Below are 16,118 nucleotides of genomic sequence, written 5' to 3'. Positions count from 1 at the left end.
CAGTGGTATTCGCTGTAATGGAGTCAGACCCTGGTGTCAGCTCCACAAGAGTCACAAGTAGGTACTGCCCCTGTGCTTTTTGTTCTGAGGGCTGAAATTGGTGAGAATGTTAAATGTCACTACATGAACAAACTGTGACCTGGTGGTTCCAATTACTCAAAGGTCAGGAGCAATACTGTGTCCACCTCTGGTTCCATGTTTTGCAACAAGACATTTGGGAGAGTTTTTGAGTATGATTAAGTAATGTTTACTTAAGCAGGATGACTGTTTTTTTCAATCTTTTTGAGATTTAGTGTGACACTGAACTGTGTGTGAGTGTGTGTGTGTGTGTTTGTTTTAAGAGTCATCTAAATGTTCACACTAATACATGTAACATAAAAAAGAAAAAGGAATTGTTTCATTGATTGTGAAAAAGGTAAGAAACTGTTGGAAAGTTGGATCTGAAGCTGCATATTATAACCGCCCTGAGACAAAAGCAAACAGACAAAAAAGTAACCGATAGATAGATAGATAGATAGATAGATAGATAGATAGATACTTTATTCATCCTGAGGTATTTTAGGCATCCAGTAGCTTAGACAACCATAACACAACAACAACACACACACACACACACACACGTTTATATATATATATATATATATATATATATATATATATATATATATCACATACATAAAAATCACTAAGAAATTTAAAGTTATAAAAATCACTCAAAATCAAATTTAAAGAGTTAAAGGTTCTATGGTAGACTGTGTGCAATGGTGGTAGTGCAAAAGTGAACAGTGCAGGGATTGAACAGTGCAATAGCTTATTAAATATTAACTATGAAAAGAATGTAAACAATAGATTTAGAATTGCTTGTAAAATAGATATACATTAAGAACAATATATAACAGGGAATAAGTTATAAGATGTAGATGTTATGACCACAGTCCAGATTGTGTAGGAGGGCTAATGTAGCCTATAAGACAGCCAGGTGTACAGCAGACCGAGATGTAATGGTGGTGGGGCCTGAGAGAGACAGGCTCATGCTGAAAAGTCCATTTCTGCCCTCCCTCTTTGTGTGGTATTGAAGAGTTAGATGGCGCTGGGGACAAAGGACCTCCTCAACCTGTCTGCATGACAGTGACAGAAGTCTGCCACTGAACATGCATAGTGTCGTTAACATATAAGAAACAACCTATAGTGCAACTTCCCTATTGTCCATAGAGTTAAATCAATACTTCTCTGGTACTGTCAAGACGAGCTGATACTGTATTTAATTTCAGTTGTAGCCAGGTGTACCTAATAAACTGGCACATCTGTGTACAGTGATGGCAAATTCCGTAAACTGCGATTCCCGTCGGTCCTTGCGTCATTGTGTCAACATGGCGCCTGTCTGCCGGACAAAAGGCGAATCTGTTTGACGGTGGATTGAAACCCAATTAGAAACAGAGGAGACATTTTGGGAAAACTGTCAGTGTCCGTGTGTCCCGGCGCCCCAAGGCAAAGGATATATGGTAACATTAACATCTGTGGAGGCTCTTAGACTGGAATATTAAGGTAAGTTAAGTCCTGCAGCTCCAACTACTGCAGTATTAAAACGGTCCTGCTAGCCCGATACATTACCTTTTCTCTCTATGGTGAGAACTGAAAACTCCTTCAAAATCCGACCGTGCTGCGGCGTTTTACTTGGCGGTTAATGTCAACACTGCCTAAACTGGTTTACACGGTCTTATCTGAATAATAAAGAGTCCGTTTGTAATTCGGCGTGCACATAGTTCACCAGGAAACAGTTAATCAAACACAATGTCAACTTTTACAGTTGGACTACAATGCTCGCTACCGCGATGCACAGTGTATTTAAGTAGAGAGTGGTTATTACGGTGAAACAACAGGAGAGCAAGCAATGCGATGTACAGTTTTGTTGTGCGTAGAATGGATTAGTTTATGCTCTATGCCGAATTGAGGAGTTGTCCTTCATTATTCATAAAACGTTTAAAGACACCCTCTATCGGGCTGGCTAACTTTCCTAGAAGCAGGACAAAATTAAAACACGTTTTTTCCTGATGTGATTCGGCGTGAAAGTCGATCATTTAAAGCAAACACTCGGCATTGGGGCTACCTTGACATTTGGGACTACTACAGTGGAGTCTGCGGCCACTGCTGTTCTGTTTTAGGGTACATTTCTAGGTTTCGAGGCCAGTTAAAAAGTTGCCTACTTTAATTAAATGACTTGTCTAGCTATGTGCTCCTGGCACATGTCTACAACCAGGACGCAGTTCAACGTTATGCCACGTCTGGTCAGGATCTTAGGTCAGGTCACTGGGTTCAGGAATAGAAGTACAGTTTATCGTTAAACCTTCTTTTTTAGAAGTAATTATTCAAGTATACACGAAATGATTTTGGACAAATACTTTGTGAGATCCTGTTTTTGCATGTTGTAAAGTTTGTCTGAGAGGTGTGAGGAGTGAACCTGATGGCGATGCAGAGCCTCGAGCTAGAGACCGTTTGAGAGTTTCTTGGTGTATGCCAATGTAATCTGGGATCTGCTGAGAGTTCTCTGCTCCAGGGGGAGGTCAGAGTTCAGGTCAAGTTCAGCTACAGAGCAGCACCTGGAGCTGGTTCAGTGTCTTGCTCAATGACACCTCATGATTTGAGTCAAACTAATATATTACCGTGTGTGTGTGTGTGTGTGTGTGTGTGTGTGTGTGTGTGTGTGTGTGTGTGTGTGTGTGTGTGTGTGTTTCCACGTGTGCCCACACTCCTATACTTCCTACTGTTGCTGCTTAGCACAAATCTCGGAAGGAGTTAAGCAGTGCCAGTCAGCACTATTTGATTACTAGTCCCTCTATCCCTACTGTACTTGCACACATACTCTATTCCAGCCTCACATAGTCACACATGCTGTAACACACTATATTATTCTACAGTATTCTACTGGTTTGCAGTCAGTCCTCTAAATCCTAAGCTCTTTGTGTGAAGTATTTACTATTCAGGACTGTACGAGGGGTGCTGATTACCAGGTACTAGGATTGTTAACACTATTAATGTGCACAATGAGACACCGGAAGAGTCCTCTTCAGTCGTGGTTCATTGTAGACATACACAGGTGGTAGGGCAGGGAAGAGAAGGCTGGCACCAATTGATTTTATCAATTTTATCCGGCAGCAGTAACTCCTCCTACCAATCACTTAAATTCACCTAAATGTTTTCTGTTTACGGTACCGCCGACAGCGACTACATCATATCCGGAACGTGTTTGGGTGGAACATTTGTGCATTTAAAGGTTGTTTAAGTCATGCAAGAGAAAACTCAGATTGGACAGATAGTCTAGCTAGCTGAGGAGCAGTTAACGTAGTCCTCAGAAATCCACCGGAGTTTAGAACGCCAACACAAAGACAGAGGAAGGGGACGGACATCCGGCCAAAATGAGGGACATCCGGCGGAATTTCCGGCCGCAACGGAGCTATCCCAGAAGTGTAACCTTGTCGATATATAGACTATCTCATTACCAAAGTGAGTGTGGCTGCTGCAAATACTGTTAATCTACTGCAGCCATCATTAGAAACCTCAGGGACCACCAAGGTGGCTGGATCCTCGTTTCAGATAGTGTGAAAAAATAAAAGCTTAAACTCAAACTAATCCGGCAGACTCTGTGGCACATACAGCACATCAAAGTTGGTTTCCTGTGCTGTGGTGTCATTGTGCATCTAAAACCCACTATGTCTTTTTACAATAGTAGCACATTTTTAAAGAAGTTTAGGGAAGTGGCTGCTAGAGACTGATTCAGTAATATAGGTTAGGCCAAAATACCCCTGTTTTTCCCTGGTGGGTGATTTACGCCAAAAATGGGATGTTGCGGCCAAACTAAACGTCAGCCATAGAGTACCTGCAGCCAATCAGTAACAGAGTCTGACTGTGACTCCGGTGAATTGTTGACCTATGTTTACAAAGAATTTCTTCGGGCTTAAAACACATTCACTCCTCCCGGTAGCAGAAACATGTAATTATTGCAGCGAGTGGCACTTTGCCTCTGCTTGGTGTGTTTTCGGCGTTAATCATTTATTAAAATCTCTCCAAACATTTGGTCAGCTGTCACTAGGTGTACAAGTAAAAAAAAAATGAATATTTGTTTATTTAAAGTCACATTTTTCGTGGTGTTTTCTTAATCCTCCACTGTTTGTGGATTGATTGATTTTAAATCTACAGAATCCATCATATTCCAGCTCTCTTTTAGAAAATGGAACTGTTTTGATTAGAGATGGGTTTTCAAATGTCGCTGTACATTAGAGCTGAGCAATATATCGATATTATGTTGATATCGTGATATGAGACTAGATATCGTCTTAGATTTTGGATATGGTAATATCGTAATATGGCGTAAGTGTTGTCTTTGGGCGCCCGGATAGCTCAGTTGGTAGAGCAGGCGCCCATATATAGAGGTTTACTCCTCAGTGCAGTGGGCCAGGGTTTGACTCCGAGCTGCAGCCCTTTACTACAGGTCGTTCCCCGTCTCTCTCCCCTTTTCATGTCTTCAGCTGTCCTGTCAATAAAGGCCTAAAAATGCCCCAAAAAAGTGTCTTTTCCTGTTTTTAAAGGCTGCATTACAGTAAAGTGATGTCATTTTCTGAACTTACCAGACTGTTGTAACTGTTCTATTAGTTGCCTTTACCCACTTAGTCATTATATCCACATTACTGATGATTATTTATCACAAATGTCATTGTGTAAATATTTTGTGAAAGCACCAATAGTCAACACTATGATACACGGTATCGATATCGAGGTATTTGGTCAAAATATCGTGATATTTGATTTTCTCCATATTGCCCAGCCCTACACGTTAGGAGATGTTGGAGTAGAGGCCAGGTGTCTGTAAAGTTAAAGCAGGTTTTGTTAGCAGTTCTTGCTCTTCATTGCACAGCTTCAGTGCATGTTTTGCAAGGCTGTCACTGGTTGTATGCAGACCATTCAAATGGCACTTAGATACATCCTGTTTCCTTTGATCATTCTAAAATTGTCTCTAGATTGCATCTGGTTTGCATCTAGCCATTCCATTCCCCATCTCTTTTTTCTTCTTCATTTCCTCTCATCTCTCTGCTGCCGGCTATTTGGAGAAAGGCATAAAAGCTGATATTTATGAATATTTGCACAGTGATAAAAATCTACAACATATTTGTCACTTTTCAATTAAGTAGTATTCTTATGTGGTTAGTTTTCTTGCATGCTCCACTTTGTTTGGTTGTCTGAACCACAGGTAGTTTGGTTGGCAGTGTATTACAAGGAAGGATGCTATATAATATGTTAATTATATCAGTTTTGTAAAGAGCTGCAGTAACAGTAATGCAGGAGTAAGTCAAATCATTTCATTGTTAATTTGAAACAATTATTATGAAATTGAAAACATAATAGTTGAGATGATAATTTTGCAGTCCTGTATGGATCGTATGTATCAGTCTGACTTTATGCAGCGTGACTCATCTTCTGCTGCAGTGAAACTAAGTATGGAGCTGGGCTGTCTGAGATGTACAGTTTATTTGGCATTTTTCCCAAGTCGTATGCGCACACACACACACACACACACACACACACACACACACACACACACACACACACACACACACACACACACACACACACACACACACACACACAGTCACCCTCACCCTCCTTTGCTATATAAGTGTTGACATGTCTGCTGACTTGATTCTCTGCTGTGCCTGTTTTTCTTCTCGGCATTAGAAAGAAAAGCATCATGACAGATGTGTTATCTCATTTTTCGTTTATCTCTCTATCCTCTCTTGCTCTTACTCAGTACAGTTCAGTGACTATTTTTACGACATTTCTTTTTATAAGATCAGTGCACATTTAAAAGAACATAGCATATCAAACCAATATAGATGAGAAACAACATTTCTTTTTTGTTAAAGCTACAATAAAGTGAGCACGTTTTTGAAAACATACCACACATTACGTCATTTGGGTAACATATCATGATTAATGTGGTTAAACATGTATCCACTATGATGAGCCTTATTTAATCTGGAGGAATGCATTTCATATCTGGATAGCAGCTGCTGAGCTCTGATGTCTGTGAAGCTCAGTGGGTAGAGAAAGGTCACTAATGGGTAATAATGTATCAATTAATCAGAAGTAGAAAATGTAGATTTCCGTTACATCAGCTTCCATTTCTGACACTATTCATTACCAGTATTTTTTGTGCAATAGTCACTTAATGTATTTGCATTAGTTGGTTTCCTTTCCTCAGTATAAATGAGTTTTCTTTGCCACTGGTCTGGCCCTCTTTATGGGGTGGGTTTAAATTGTTCACCCAATGCACGAGGGATTCTCAGAAAACAATGCATGTATGTACTGAACGTGATGTGGAATATAAAAGCCAGTGCACGCATGCCCGCAATTACACAATGCAGAAGACAACTTTGGAGCATGAGTTTAGTATAACCATGTTGGACAATATTGTTTACTGTCTTCGTTAGTCCCCTTTATGAAATGAACGTGACACGATGAATCCTTTCAGTGGTCGATACGTGAGTTCAGTTCAGTGACTATTATGATGTCATTTCTTTTTAGAAATGACACAAAATTGGTGCTGTGGGACCTGTATTGTCAAAACTCACTTACAGTTACCAATGGTAACCACAAGTGTCGACAAATCAACCAGGACTGAATTATGTTATGCGTTGTTTACATCAAAGTTATCTAGTTCACAGTTTTTTTCTTTGTTGGTGCATTGCTACTCTCCTTTTGGGCATTACTGCCACCAACTGGATCAGTGGAAAACCAATGGCAAGAGGTGAATCACAGCGCCTGTGTGCGTGCTACAAACACAAGAGGGATCCACTCCTAAAACAGCGCTCCTTTTTTATGGATTGTTTAGTTGCATAAAAGTAAAGCTTAGAGACAGTAAAATGTTCTACATGTGTAGAATTGTTTCTGTTTGCAGAAAAATACTTTACCAACAAAGTAGAAAGTAAATGTAGGGGGTTCCTCTTCCTTTGCCATTAATGGTATTGTAACGATCTCCTCCAGGATGTTCCAGCAGTGTGAGGAGCCTCGTTTCACCATCGAGCAGATTGACCTCCTCCAGAGGCTACGGAGGACAGGTATAACACAGGTGGAGGTCCTCCACGCCCTGGACACCCTGGACCACCTGGACCGCCAGCATGGACACAAGTTGACCCATAAGCCTCCCTACATGCCTCCCTCGTCTTCCTTGTCTTCTTCCAGTATCGTCGTCGCCTCTTCTTCCATGACTTCCACCGCCACTCAGACAAGTTTCCCTAGCAACCGACTCTCCCCGTCACCTAATAACAACTTCGACACCGCCTCCCCGCTTCTACCGATTCCAGTAGCATCGCCTGTCACCATGGCAGCGGTAGTCCAGAACGGCCTAGTTGCTGTCACCAACGGGAAGCTGTCTCCTCCCCGGTTTCCTCTTGCTGTTGTGAGTGGCGGTGTCACGGCGCCAGGCTACGGGTTCGAGACCAGCGAAGAGGACTTAGATGTTGATGACAAGGTGGAGGACTTGATGAGGTAAGAACAGACTAGACCTGTCTTAACTTAGACTAGGTTGGACCAGAACTGACAAGGCCAGGAATTACCAGGCCAGACCAGCTCAGAGTAGATTAAATTGCCAGGCCAATATTTTGGCCGATATTTGCTCATTGCAGACATATCGGTATCAGCCTCTACAGTATGTCAGCCGAATAATGACAAGAAGTCAAAGTACAGAAAGGCCAAAGATATGTTTTGAAACGGTGTCACCATGCTATAGTTTGTCCACCAGGGAGTAATGACAAGTTGATTTCATTTGCACTGTAAAATGCCCTGGCCAGTGCATTTCTTTAGTGCATAAACATGTTTGAACTAGTTGACAAACTCGATGCCTCATGTATTTTCATTTCCTTAGACTTCCAATAAGCTTGTTGCTGACAGTATTAAACAAGCTTAAACAAACTTTATTTAAACTGTCTGTATCATTGGCTGTAACATTTGCTATTATGCAATGCTAATGATGCCAATGTGAACACAGAGTAGTGTCAGCTTTGAGAGTGCTAGCTATAAAAGGTTTACCAATTGAAACATGCACCTAATGCTTAATTTAGCACCCCCGTCAGAAAAACGTGAATTACTAAATGAAGGAAGACGTGGATTCACAATAATGTACACTTTTCATAGATGTACAGTATAATAGCAAAGTAAACATAGTATCTAAATATATGGATCTAATATAAAAATGCTGAGTGCAATATTCTGTCCTTCTTAACTTGGGAAGGACAAAATACTGTGCTACCTTTTCGTCACTTTTTAATAATAATAATAATAATAATAATAATAATAATAATAATAATAACAATAATTGTGAATTGGTAAACCAAAATCAAACAAACCATCTCATAATTGTAATAACTGCAGCTGTGTTTACCCTGTTATGACATGTCTGAGAGTCTTTCCCACAGTGTTCTCACGACAGAATAAAGGACTGATGATGATGATGATGATGATGATGATGATATGTGTTTAAAAAAAAGGGTCTGGGCGCCCGGTTAACTCAGTTGGTAGAGCGGGGGCCATATATAGAGGTTTACTCCTCGACGCAGCGGGCCTGGGTTTGACTCCGACCTGCAGCCCTCTGCTGCATGTCATTCCCCTCTCTCTCCCCTTTCATTTATTCAGCTGTCCTGTCAATAAAGGCCTAAAATGTCCCAAAAAATAAAATAAAAAAGGGTCTATTCTCCTTTCAGTGTGCCAACTCAGTAGAAGGCTGACAAAAGTAAAAGTTACTATTTTCTGTCGCCAGTGGGGGAAATGTCTTACATGTACTTTGACGAGACCATTTAAAATACTTAAGAAATCATACAAAATGTATTAATCTTAATGTAAGGTTTAGGAATGGTGGTTAAAATGGACTTATATCTTGTCTCATATACTGCAGTTGATACGTACAAAGTAAAGTCACTAGCACGACCAACTGGATTTGCTACAACCATGACAATAATTACTACTCTGAATTATAATTTACATAATTGTGATTGATATGATTTATGAAGAACCCCCCATAAACAGTAGATCGCTGCACCGGAGAGCAGGTGTTAATACAGAGGGTCTGATGGTCGACAAGCCTGCCTGTAGCTCACACTGAATATGATACAAGGATTTATGCCTACACACACACACACACACACTCTCACTCTCACTCTCACTCACTAGTGCAGCTCATCTGTAGTCTGCAGTCAGACAGCTGCAATCAGATGGGTATTGATTTGAGGTTGTGTGAAGATGAAATCAAACCAGAAAGCAGTGAATATTACAGCAGCAGGATCTGGCCTCTGATTCCTGCACATATTCAGCGGCTGCCAGTAATATATATGTGGATTGCAGAGTTACAGCTGGTTTAAGTATAGTGACTGTTACTATGTGCCATATGTGAAATGTGAGACTGTTGAGAGATGTAAACAGTTATTGTACTTAGTATTAAACAGTATATTCCCCTCTCTGCTTGTAGGAGGGACAGTGCTATAATCAAAGAAGAGATTAAGTCCTTCCTGGCGAACAGGCGGATCTCCCAGGCTGTGGTCGCTCAGGTAACGGGTGAGTATCGACTAACCACCAGAAAGGGTTGACATGCCAGCAAGCGTCCAGCCTACTGACGGTACAGATCTCGCTCTGTTCCTCTTCCTTCAGGGATCAGTCAGAGTCGGATCTCCCACTGGCTCCTACAGCAGGGATCAGACCTCAGCGAGCAGAAGAAAAGAGCCTTCTTTCGCTGGTACCAGCTGGAGAAAAGCAACCCTGGTAACACCCCCCACCACCATCACGCTTACATCTCCTGCATAACCCCCCAACTCTTCCACTTGTTAAAAAAAAAAAAAAAATACTTCAATAACACCTGGAGTTTCTTAACGTTGGCTGAGCAAAAATCATGCCATTCAGTTAGGAGGACATCCCTACTACAACACAATGGCAAGAGCTTGTTATCTGTTAAAACAGGTTGTCATTGCGTATTGTCAAAGTCTCCTTGAGTAGGACTCTGGACACCCCCAGATTGACAGCTCTAATACATCAGTGCAGAAAAGGAAAACTTTACCTCAGCTCATTGGTATTAATAGCTTGGATTTCAACAAGAAATAGGACAGTTACATTCCTTAATTTCGCAGCAGAGGACAGGTTTATGGTATAAAGTTGCAGATGTGACAAACTGTAAGTTGTAATCAAAGAGTTTTCAGACAGAAAAGAAAGCCACGGAATGGGTTTGCGTTTTTATGGGCATCTTGAGATCTCCCTGGTTACAGAAATACATTGTGGTTATACCAACAGAGTGGAATGTACAGTATGAAAAACCAGTACAGTCCAGTTATCCTGTGTCTCCCCTTAAAAAGAGAAATTAGAATCTCTTGACTTTCATTTGGCTAGATGCTCTAAAATAAATGAAAGTCAGGTGTAATAAATGACTCTTTGTCCTTACAACCTCATGATGAAGTGTACACACACAGTCAATTTGCAGTACACAATGATTTCTTTTCATTATTGTATTTGAGACCTATTTTTAGGTGGTGAAACGCTAAATAGAAAAGAGCTTGTGAATTAGCAATCAGCTGTGGAACTAGTCTTACTACTCTAAGCATCACACTGGGCCTTTCCCATTTCCTAGAATTGTACCTCCTCGACTCCTCGATCCTCCAGCTTGTGACCCGGAAATCAGCTCGCCATGTTGAAGGAGGTCCCAATTAGGCCTTTATTGAAAACATTTGTCATTGACATGTTTCAATTATGTAAAGACATGTTCAAAGAGTAGAGATAGAGCCTGTATCAGGGCCATATTTAGTTCAGTGTGTTATATGTCACTATTTTTGGTAGCCTACTGTACTTAAATGGCCGGTATGTACTTTATTTCATTGAAGCCTTTGTGTTTCCTCAGGCTTGTGGTGATGTGCAATGTGCTATAGGTGCCAAAAAAAAAATCTATGTTTGGTACTGCCAATTTGTTTTGTTTTGTCATGTTTTGTGTGTGCAATAAACATTACACTTTGTGAGAAAAAAATCGTGGCAGAGAATCGTGATATCAATTCTAAGCTAAAAAATCATGATTCATATTTTTCCCTGAATCGTGCAGGCCTAGTCCCAATTCCAATCGCATGCAAACATAGAGGCATGAGAGAGAGAGAGAGAGAAATATTATTAACGTTCTCTAAAATGTGAACATAGCAGAGCTGCTGTCAGACATCGTGAATCATATCACAATCGCAATATCAGTCAAAATAATCGTAATTAAATATTTTCCTCATATTGTGCAGCCCTATCAGACAGACAGCTTCATTTGTGAGAATGTCTGAGAGACAAAACGATAGACAGCTGATGCAGTGGTGCTGCATCAATGAAAATAAGCTTTCTTATTATTAAAGCTGTCTGGCGTCTGTGACTTCAGGTGCCACTCTTGCTATGCGAGCCGCCCCATTGGCTCTGGAGGAGGTGATGGACTGGCATCAAGCCCCGCCTCCATTTGGCTCGGCCCCCGGGGGCTTCCGCCTGCGGCGAGGGAGCAGATTCACCTGGAGGAAGGAGTGTCTGGCTGTTATGGAGAGGTGAGCTGTCTGGGGGGTGAGGAGGAGGTGTGGACTGGCTCAAAGTGTATTTAATCATGTTTGATTGGCTTTGTAATTATACCATGGCATGGTATAATTATACGTATAATATGTGTGTGTCTACACAGCTACTTCATTGATAACCAGTACCCCGATGAAGCCAAGAGAGAGGAGATCGCCACCGCCTGCAACGCTGTCATTCAGAAACCAGGTAGGTAATAACAGGAAGGAATGACTACATTTATAATCCATAGTACATTACTATAAATTGTATATATAATTGCTTGGTTACAAAATAGTTGTACTCTTTACTTTTAGCAACTTGGCTCATACTTATAAAGTAGTTATTTAGCTCTTGAATCAGAAGCAGCTTTTACTGAGTGAGAGGACGAGCGTTTATTGTTTTGCACATGGCTGTTCAACGGCCTCTTTAATAACATGTTCATGTCAAGTAGCCATATGGCTTAAATGCAACTGCATGGATATTTCTAGATATGTAATTGGCTATGAGTCATATTCCATTTAGTAATGACCGATGGGGAAATACATGATGATATAGTTAAAACACTGTCATGTCCATTACTTTGTCCACTTATCAAGACTGCAAATTGCCAGCCATTTTCATATATCAGATATTAACTACTCTCTTGGTTCCATACATATTGGTCATGTTGCAACAAAAACAAAGTAACTAGAAGAGTTGCTTCATAACAAACACACTACTTATATATACATATAATACTTAAATGTTGGATAAAATTAGCAGCAGCAATGAATCGTTGAACTCCATTGTAAGCTTTCGTGTCTCAGGAAAAAAAGCAAATATCATCCATCAAAGGAAGAACCTCACATTGCCTCGATGACACTTTCTGACCAGTGGAATCAAATCTGCTTGAATGAGCCTTCAAAACAGTCACATGAGTAGCTGAGATCTGTGTGTGTGTGTGTGTGTGTGTGTGTGTGTGTGTGTGTGTGTGTGTGTGTGTGTGTGTGTGTGTGTTACAGGAAAGAAGCTGTCCGATTTGGAGAGGGTAACATCTCTGAAGGTCTACAACTGGTTTGCCAACCGCCGCAAAGACATCAAGAGGCGTGCTAACATTGGTAATGTCTACCTCTGTGTATGTGTGTGTGTGTTAACAGTAGTGAATGTTATTAGAGTTACACACAATATATCCTAGTATGACTGAAGGCCGTAACATGAAGAAAATACTTAGAAACCCAATGTATGTTATCCCTTTAAGAACCATATATCCAGTGTGCTGTCAGCCTCTCAATAAATCATTAAACACACATGAAAGAGCTTTTACTCTTCAGCACACGTCCTTGTTGACCAACTGGATGTTGCTTGCTCTCTGTATCACAGCCAACACTTAGCTTGCTCGTCACAACACTGCTGTAGAATTTCACACACATCTGGGCATATTCCTGGAAAATTCTTGACTCTTGGAAATGCTTCCTTATTTTTAACAACAGCACTAGTAGTTGTTCTGCTTTAAAAATAAATAAATACAGCAACTCCTTCAGTCTTACTTTGCGTCTCTGTTTGCTTGCATCTATGTGTGTTGTTGTTGTTGTTTGACGTCGATATGCTATGATGAGGTTTGTGTTTTTGAAGAAGCAGCCATCTTGGAGAGCCACGGCATCGAGGTTCAGAGTCCAGGCGGTCAGTCCAACAGCGACGAGGTGGATGGCAACGACTTCCCCGACCAGGTAAACTGCACGTAAATTAGTTGTAGGATGTTTTTGCACCGAGCAGCTCAGAGGTATGCACGTGTGGAACAGTAAACATCCAGGGCTCAGTGAAGTTTGTCCATCAGTAAAGTTAAACAGTGTATGAAACATTACACAATCTACTTTGTTTTGATTCCTCTTTGTGTAACCTGTTTTTTTTTGTTGTTGTTTTTTTTACATTTAGTCACGTATTTGACTCAAAGATTATGAATCACTAGTTGTGTTGTGTAGATTAGAGGCATTATGACACTATTCTTGTGACAGCAGACCTGGTTATTGTGTAACCTGTGTGCCGCTCTGTCACAGGGTTGTGAGGTGTCCTTATTTGACAAGAGAGCTTCAGCCAGGCACTTTGGTTTCAGTCGAGCTGACCTGTCCTCTCCAACCCAGGTACAGCCCGACTAGACACACACACACACACACACACACACACACACACACACACACACACACACACACACACACTGGTGTGTGTTCAAAAGTACAAAAGTAGTTTTAGTCGTGCGAGAGAAACCTCAGATTGGACAGATAGTCTAGCTAGCTGTCTGGATTTACCCTGCAGAGATCTGAGGAGCAGTTAACGTAGTCCTCACAAATCCACCAGAGGTTAAAATTACAACACAAAGACAGAGGAAGGGGACTGGATGTGGAATATCGTGGATATAGACTATTTATTGCATTGATGAAAGACCTCTGGCCTCAGATGAAGTGATGAGGGCAGTTTTACAGTAAACCTAATCATTTCTCCTATTCTCGCTCAGGTACCCACAATGCTCCCCAGCTGGTTTTCTGCCCTGGGTAGAGGAGGCTTGTCTGGACAGAGAGGCACTTCTCTGATTGGCCGATCCCTCGTGTCGGGGGCCGGCCCTCAGGCGGAAGGTTCCAGATTGACAGGCGTGTCCTGGTCTCCCCCCTCGCCCTCCCTCCAGGACGAACCCGCGCTGTCCGAGCCCCAGGACCCAATCGGTTTGGAGAAGGCGGCTGTCAATCACAGCAACCAAGCCCTAGCCAATCAGGTGGATGCGGCGGGGCGCGGTATTGGGAATGACATCAAGACGGAAACGCTGGAGGACGACTGAAATGGGTGCTGGATATTGGAGTAGTCAGAGTGATGAATGGAACAGGATCAGAGGTGTGTTAATATGCAAGCAGATTTTATAGGAATGTAATAAGTGGAAAAAAAGAAGACCAAAAGTCGTGTAAACTCCAACCCTGAGATACCTCCCAACCCTACCTCCAACCACCAACCTGCTCTGCTACGCTCTTATACTGTAGGCATTACTAGTATATTATAATAATGATAATAATAACAATACACTTTGATTTGTTAAAGTGCATCCCAGCAGGCTATGGATGATTACAAATGCCTATATAATAACAAATCAAACAAAGAAAGTGAAATAGATTATGAATTATTTAATTATGACACATAGCAGTGTGTATTGTTTTTCACTTTATTTCTTTGCTGATTTGTTTTAGGCATTTTAAATCTTCCGTACGGACTGTCTAACGGGACTTGATGCATTGTGCAGATTTTTTTGGAAACTGCATTCTCCACCGCAGGACAACACTGTATTTGACACAGGGTTCAAATCATTTCAGGGTCTTGCACTGTGATCACAACACAACTGAACAGCCTCAAAAGATAAATGCATGAATTTGAAGTTAAGTTTAACTGATTGTTTTTAAAATTATGTTAAATTCATGAATCACAGTTGCTTACATTTCAAATTTTGGCTGTTGGTTCCTTCCAGTGGGGAGAACAGCAGAATCCCAGCACGTAGGGAATATTTCTGTGGGCCTAAAGATGATTTGAAATGTTAAAAAGAGAAAGAAACAGAAGGACCCGCACCTCTGTACCCTGCCCTGGTTTATAAGCTCAATATATGGAAGCAAAGAAAGGAATACCTAATTGAAATTGAAATAGCACTGAGTGGATAGCATTGAAATGTTTTAATTCACAAACCATCTATCTGAATTCCAGTGGTCTCTCTTTGTTTCCATATTAAATACAAGTAATAAAATAAAAGGTAATCAATACATAAATGTTGAAGCTAGACGAAACCGTAGAAAAATAGAATTGAATAATAGAATGAGTTTGTGGCCGATGGCTGACCAGGCGGAATGAATGCTCACTGTGAGGTGATCTATAATCAATACAGGTCAGTCAGTTGGGAGGTATTCAACAGTGTAACAACGTGTAACATGAATACATACATATACTACACATGGATGTATGCAAACACACGTATATACAGTATGTTATATAAACTGTGGGGTACATACTGTATATGTACCCTGATCCATTTCTAGTTACAGTATATAGACGTATTAGCTTCAAATGAGAGAAACTATCAGTGTGAGTCTTTCTGTTGGTGAAAGGTGAGTGAAGCACTAGCCAAAGTATTAAGTTTGAATTGTGTGTATTTTCTGAGTGTGTGATAGTCATGGGTGGAACTATGTATTAGAGATACGCTAATCAAAGATGCATCAGATGTGTCAAATTATTGCAAAGGAAAATGCATTTCCTGTTTTAGGTATATCTGTGTTTGTGCTTGATATGCTATGTGTTCTAAACACATACTGTCAAGTTTAAATTGTATTTTCATTTTAAATGACACTTTATTGGATCCATGTGATGGTGCTTAGAGTCCCTGCCGTTTAAACATTCGATTGATCAGTATGAATGACTGATAGACCAGAGAGGCAGGAGGAAGAGAACATGATTTGGGAAACATATGTTTTCCTCAGAAAGCGAATAGTTCAGATTTAGTGAGTGAGTTGGATTCTCTCGAACCA

The 16,118-nt window shown here is 40.9% G+C and overlaps 1 protein-coding gene across 3 annotated transcripts; it reads left to right on the top strand.

Moving 5' to 3' along the window:
- Positions 1 to 1,378: 1,378 nt before the first annotated feature.
- Positions 1,379 to 15,803, top strand: LOC120556384 (homeobox-containing protein 1-like). 3 transcript variants are annotated; one of them, XM_039795957.1, is made up of 10 exons: positions 1,379 to 1,545; positions 7,036 to 7,539; positions 9,512 to 9,597; positions 9,691 to 9,801; positions 11,432 to 11,588; positions 11,717 to 11,799; positions 12,594 to 12,689; positions 13,210 to 13,298; positions 13,626 to 13,709; positions 14,081 to 15,803. In XM_039795957.1, the coding sequence occupies exons 2-10, from the start codon at positions 7,037 to 7,039 to the stop codon at positions 14,396 to 14,398; spliced, it is 1,527 nt and encodes a 508-aa protein (XP_039651891.1). In that variant the 5' UTR covers positions 1,379 to 1,545; position 7,036; the 3' UTR covers positions 14,399 to 15,803. The 3 variants fall into 3 exon arrangements, with proteins under 3 accessions (XP_039651891.1, XP_039651890.1, XP_039651889.1); XM_039795956.1 differs by having other exon boundaries at positions 13,207 to 13,298; XM_039795955.1 differs by having other exon boundaries at positions 13,204 to 13,298.
- Positions 15,804 to 16,118: the final 315 nt, after the last annotated feature.

Source organism: Perca fluviatilis, chromosome 3 (assembly GCF_010015445.1).
Source record: "Perca fluviatilis chromosome 3, GENO_Pfluv_1.0, whole genome shotgun sequence".
Classification (NCBI taxonomy): domain Eukaryota; kingdom Metazoa; phylum Chordata; class Actinopteri; order Perciformes; family Percidae; genus Perca; species Perca fluviatilis.
Note: the sequence above shows the minus strand (reverse complement) of the source record. Positions and strands in the feature narration are given on the sequence as shown.

Coding starts and splice junctions, on each gene's coding strand:
- LOC120556384 (XM_039795955.1), top strand. CDS start 7,037: ATGTTCCAGCAGTGTGAGGAGCCTCGTTTCACCATCGAGCAGATTGAC. Junction 9,802..11,431: donor GCTGGAGAAAAGCAACCCTG/GTAACACCCCCC, acceptor CTGTGACTTCAG/GTGCCACTCTTGCTATGCGA. Junction 11,589..11,716: donor TGTCTGGCTGTTATGGAGAG/GTGAGCTGTCTG, acceptor GTGTCTACACAG/CTACTTCATTGATAACCAGT.